The sequence below is a fragment of the Myotis lucifugus genome, unplaced genomic scaffold (assembly GCF_000147115.1).
Source record: "Myotis lucifugus unplaced genomic scaffold, Myoluc2.0 scaffold_276, whole genome shotgun sequence".
Classification (NCBI taxonomy): Eukaryota; Metazoa; Chordata; class Mammalia; order Chiroptera; family Vespertilionidae; genus Myotis; species Myotis lucifugus.
In genome coordinates, this window is record NW_005871324.1 from 1,181,711 (window position 1) to 1,187,509 (window position 5,799).

A 5,799-nucleotide genomic window follows, 5' to 3' on the forward strand; every position below is an offset into this window, starting at 1 on the left:
CAGGGAAGCTACTCTATTGCCCATAGGGGCTCACAGTGCTAGTAGGGGCCATTATAGGATAACATGCAGGAGTGCGCAGCGGATCCTAAAGCCCATGGGTACACCAGGGAGGGATGGCGGTCAGGTCCCTTCCCCTTCTGGGCGGGGGGCAGTTTTATATCGAGGAGTTTTCCCAGTGGGAAATGGAAGAGGGGATTGGCAAGCCCCCCCCGGGGCCCCCCTTTTTTTTTATAAATCCCCCACAAAGTGACCTGGACATTTATGGACCCCGTCCTTTCCAGGGTCCTTAGCCACCAATTATCCAGCGTGGGTGATTTTCCCAGTTCGGCCAGGTGAGCCCATTCACTTTTACAGATCCGGGGGGGGCAGGAAATCTTTGGGCTCCCTAAGCAAAACCTTTTACGAACCCCCCCCCCCCCCCCCACCACCAGGGAATCTGTGAGAACCTGTAGAAAGTAGGAAGTCCAGAGAAAATACTCTGGCATCCTCAACTGAGATCGTGTCTGCTGTGAAGGCTGAGGGCACAACCTGGAAAACAATTCTCTGTTGACTAAAAGAAGGCCATCTGTCAGGAGCGACTGTGTGTGTGTGTGTGTGTGTGTGTGTGTGTGTACGTACTAAGCTCTGATTGCCCTGCATCACCTACACAAGGATATGGGGAAGCCCAGGGACACCTGTGCAGCAGTGTCACCCAGTGAAGGAAGGGTCACGGAAGGTGGGTGGGGAACTAGAGGGCAGCTGCCTGAAGGCCTTGCCTCGAGAGGAGCCACATTGCAGTGAGGACTGGGCTGGAGGCTGGCCAAGCCCTGCCCCAGAGGCGGCCCCCACCCACCCTCTTCCTTTGCCCTGTCTCTGCGGCCATTGTCCTTCCGGGGCACATTCTGTGATCCGAGGGGAGACTCTGCCAGATGGCGAAGGTTGCCTGAGGCTGAATGGAGGCTGGCTGCGGCTTCCAGATGGGCACAGAGGGTCTGGTTGTGGAAGGAATATGGTCTTCACACTCCTCAGCTCACAGCTTGCCTGATAGACACAGCCGCCCTGACACTGGCCTGTGACCAGGCTGGAAGTCTAGTTTGTTCTGTTTCCTGATACCTTGAAGGTCTGCCCACATCTCTGCTCCTTTGCCCCTGTCGTCACAAGGGCAGGCAATGGTTCTAGTCCCAGTGGTCCCATGTCTACACTGGTCCCTGCCATTGGCCTCCTCTCTGCAGCCTTTGGGGTCGTGCAGCTAGGTTTTCTCCAGGTCCTTACTTGCCTTTCCAGCTGCTCTCCCTCTGCTACTTCCCTCCAGCCTTTATGGCCCTCAGCCAGACACAAGCTCTCTCCTGCACACAGGAACCTCTCCTGCCCCTCCCCCCTGCTTCCCTCAGGTCTCAGCCACAAGAACTGAGGTTGCCTAACTCTGCAGGCAATGCCTAACAGGGAGTTCCAACAGGGCAGGTGGCAACTCTGCTCACAGCCCCAGGGGACTCAGGCCCAGCTCAATCAACTTTCCTAGCTGGGCTGCCTACTTTCTGTCCACATTGTGGTGTGAGGCATAGTAGGGGACCCTGAAGCTATGGCAGAGTTCCTGCCCCTCCTGAGCACAGGTCCCCATGCCCTGCTGTTAGCCAAGGGTCGCCTTGGTCCCTCCTCCCTGTGAAGGGGGAGAGGGACAGGACTCTGGGACGCCGGTGAGCAATGAGTAAGTGGATACCATTCCAGGAGATCAGTGTTCAGGGGCGTTAAGGCCCCTCAGGGTCCAGCTGCTGGGCTCTGCCCACTCTAGGAACTACTTCGAACCAGAGAGACTACAAACTACCTCTTGCAACCCAAAGAAAAAGCTACCACATGCAGCTTACTGCATTAAGCATTGTTCTAAGCACTATACACGGTTTATATAATTTCATTCTCGTAACCCACTGGAGTGGGTTCCTGTGTCACCCCATGTTACAGGTCAGGAAATTGAAGTTAGGTGACTTGCCTATGGTCACACAGTGAGATGAGGAGCCAGGGTCCTGCCCCCTCACGGGTCGCAGATGCTGTGTCCTGGACAGCAGATGCCAGGGGCCTGTGTGCCCCTCTAGCCTCAACAGCCTGTGCTGTGGGTCAGTGCTGCCCATCACCTGCTTTCATGCCCACAGTAAAGCTTCTGAGGCTGAGCTGGTGGCCTGAGGTTGGGGCCCCAGCCCTAGTGCTCCCCAAGTTCCTGCACCCTGGTGTGTGTACATGTGGGGGGACGGCCCTTGACCCCTGTGGACAAGCAAGCTTTACTGCTTGGGCCTTCTCCTGTCATGGCAGATTGGTAAGACTCCTGTGAACACCAGGAGCACATGGCCCAACCCTTCTAAAATCTGTGTTCCTTGCTCTCCAAGCCCACACCTGGCCCTCAATTCTCCCCCAGAATTTTCAGATCCAGGTGTTGTGTGAGGTTACCAGGGGGGCACTCTCCCCCAGAAGCAGCAGTTTCAGGGAGGGGACCGTCCTACTGGGAGGCTTCTGCTGGCAAGTTATTGTCCAGCCCCAGCCTGAGCCAACCCTTGTCATGACCTCTACCCATCAGTCACCTGGACAGGAAGGCACCTCTGCCTCCACAGCCAGGGGACTGGTTCACTCCATCCTCCTCTGGGTCTCCTCTACTTGGCCCATGGGTGGTGGTTCCAGCTCCTGATATGAGGGGGGTGGGAAGAGCCCTGGGGATCCTTCAGGTCAGAGCTCTGTATCCCCCAACCTGTGCCTGGATCCTGGGATTCCAGCAAGAGGCACATCTTCCTCTCAGGGGTGAGGCACCCCGAGGGCCCTGGTCAGGCAGCGCCACCTGTTCCTGCTCCAGGCCTCCCAGTCCCGGGGGAGTGAGAAAAGGCCCCATGCTCAGAGCCTCAGGGGACTACATGCCCCAGAAAGCCTTTTACCTCAGACCATTTCACAGAGAAGCCAGGAGGGAGGGAGGGGCCTAATCACAGGTTGAAGGATCAGAGCCCAAGAGCACTGTCTCCCAGGCCCAACCAGCAGCTTGGGGCAGCTCTCCATTCTGCCCACTCAGTGCTTTCTTCCAAGTGACCCTACAGGATCTTGGCCACAGGCCGCAGGCCAGGCCTGGATGAGGCCCAGATGTTCCCTGGCCTGGTGTCAGGTCTGAGGGTTGACACTGGCTACCGCTGGCTTGCCCACCTGCCTGCCAGCTGCCTGGCTGCCCTGGCCCCCCAGCCAATATCCTCAGAAGGCCCTGACCTTCACAGAGGCTTGGCTATCACTGCCCACCCACAAATGGGCCCACACAGGGACAGGAGGCTGTGACAGTATCCGGTTTATTCTGCCTTGGGAGGGTGGTCCTGAGAGCGGCGGGTGCCACCCTGTCCCAGGCGGAGGGAGGGCCCAAGGGCCAGTTAAGGCCAGTGGCAGGAGAAGCGGGGGGCATGCAGCCCCTGGAATGCAGTGAGGCCAGGCTGAGGCCCGGAGGCAGCTGTGGTATGCAGGGGTGGGTGCACCTGCTGCCCAGGGTGGAAGGCACCGGGCTGGGACCAAGCCGTGGTGACAGGGCTGTGGACCCAGGCAACACGGGCACCCTGGGAAGTGGGACACAGGGTCACAGAACACGAAACACAGGCACATGGCGCATGAGTAAGAATATGGGCAAGGGGGCCAGAGGGACACCCAGCCTCTGCTGAACACAACACAATGGTGGTGTCATTTGGACCACAAGGGACACAGTACTATGGGACATATGGACTCAACGGCTGTGGGGAATAGGCCCAGGCCATGGAATGCAAGGGACAGGAGAAGGCCTTTTGGCACGACTGCACTGGAATCATGAGAAGAGGGTGGAGGGGGTTGGTCCGGAGATGCCTGAGGGCAGCCCCAATGCAGACCCTTGGGGCTCAGTCTGTCTGCCACACTTTGTTGAGCAGCTTCACCACTTCATCGTAGATGATGAACACGATAGCCACGTCCGCACAGACCCGGCCCAGTCGGGGGACAGTGCCCTTGTAGAATCTGGGTTGAGTGGGAGGAAAACCCAGGTGAGGAGGTAGATGGAGGACACTGTCCCTAGACAGGGCGGGTGGGTCCAGACATTGGAGGGGCAAGAACAGGGACCTGAAGGTAAGGACTTCCTAGGGGATGGCCTGAGGTAGGCAGGAGTTTTGGGGTGAGGCCTAGGGAGGCCAGGGAGGGCCTGGGGTGGGGACAACAGCCCTGTCTCTCCGTCACTCACGCCTTGAGCCCCTCATTCCTCAGAATCTGCATGCCGCAGTCCCACGTGTTCCGGTATTTGTGTGCCTCTAGGCCCTGCAAGACACCAGCACACCGCAGGACTCAGCAGCCAGCCCCTGTCCCACACTCCCCTCCCCTTCTCGGCTCTACCCCACCTGCATCCGGGTTTTGATCACGTCCAGAGGAGTGTTCCCGAAGACACTGGCTGCACCCGCAATAGCTCCAAACACCCCGGTGATCAGCGGGTTCATGGGCTTGTTGGGGTTGTCCCCTGGATGTGGGTGGGGTTGCATTCAGAAAGCGATGGGAAGGTAAAGGGGTCAGCTCTGGGGGCTGGGGAGGAGTGTAGACTAGGGCTGATGCGGTGGGGTCTTGGGGCAGCAGACACACCTCGATACCAGTTGCGCAGGGAGGTCATGACGAAGAAGCGGATGGCCTGGTTGGAGCCCTGCTTCAGCACGGTGGCTGTGAGGCCCTGGTATGTCCCCTTCAGCCCTGGGGGCAGGCAGGAGTGGAGGTTACACCTGCACACAGGCCCCAGTGGGGACTGGGGGAAGCTGCACACAGGAGGGCCAAGGCAGAAGGAGGAAGGGCCCCTTCATTCTGGCTGAGGTCCCTGATCCTACCTGAGGAGGAAGGCCCAGTGGCTCACCTTGTTCCCGCACAATCTCCCTGACCCCGTGGAAGAATCCTTTGTACTTGGGGTTGGGAGAGGTCTGGTCATGGATGAACTTCACCTGAGAGAGGGAAGCAAAGGAGCTGGCTCCCAGGGTGCCATGGGAAGGGCACCCTTGGCCCCTTGGCTTGCAGGTCCAGAGCCCGCCAAAGTCAGGCCAGGGCTGTGGATACAGATCTTCATCTGGAAGCAGGGCCAATAAGGCCACGGTGGGACTTGAGGCCAAAGAGACTAAGTTGTGTTTGTGGTGTTGCCTGTATCTTAGGCAGCAAACATGCATTGTTTTGTTCATAAAAGTGTTTTTAAAAAATTTACCATCTTCCTACTGCTTTCAGGACAGAGTCCAGCCTCCACAGGAGGCCCATCCTGCAGGCCTCCCGCACTCAGCTCCCCACTCACCCTCGCCCTCTGCTAGACCCTCCCACCTCAACGTCTCATTGGACAACTGGGACACAGCACCCCCCCCTCCCGCTGCAAGCTTTGTTCCACGGAGAACTCCCCACCTTTACGGTCTCCAATGGACACACGAACCACCACGGCTCGGGCCACTCCTGCGCCCAGGCCACACAAGCAGCCCTCGAGTGCTGTCCAGCCGTCCCTGGGCGTCCCGCATGTGGTTGCTGAGGAACTCAAACATCCCGAACCTTGGGGCGGAAAGGCAGTGGGGTGAGAAGGGGCCGCCGCCCACCCTTGCCACTTTCCAGAGAACCGCCCCCACCCGGGCCCGCCCTCACCTAACGGCCGCCTTGGGGATGGAGCCGTAGAGCAGGGAGCTGAGGCCTCGGTACAGGCCCAGGACGCCATGGCTGCGCACTGTCTGCCGCACACAGTCCCCTGGGGAGGGGGGTGGTCAGCGACTCCAGCCCCGGGGCCCGCCACGGGGCTCCGCGCCGCGGTCCCTGCTCACCGATGCCCCGCGTAGCGCGGCGGGT

General features: G+C 59.3%; 1 protein-coding gene across 1 annotated transcript; it reads right to left on the minus strand.

Moving 5' to 3' along the window:
- Positions 1-3,268: 3,268 nt before the first annotated feature.
- Positions 3,269-5,793, minus strand: SLC25A1 (solute carrier family 25 member 1). The gene is given in 10 exon segments (XM_014465037.2): positions 3,269-3,972; positions 4,193-4,266; positions 4,347-4,462; positions 4,582-4,686; positions 4,844-4,928; positions 5,371-5,394; positions 5,396-5,437; positions 5,439-5,511; positions 5,602-5,701; positions 5,775-5,793. Coding segments are annotated over 8 exon segments (627 nt in total). The 5' UTR covers positions 5,505-5,511; positions 5,602-5,701; positions 5,775-5,793; the 3' UTR covers positions 3,269-3,857.
- Positions 5,794-5,799: the final 6 nt, after the last annotated feature.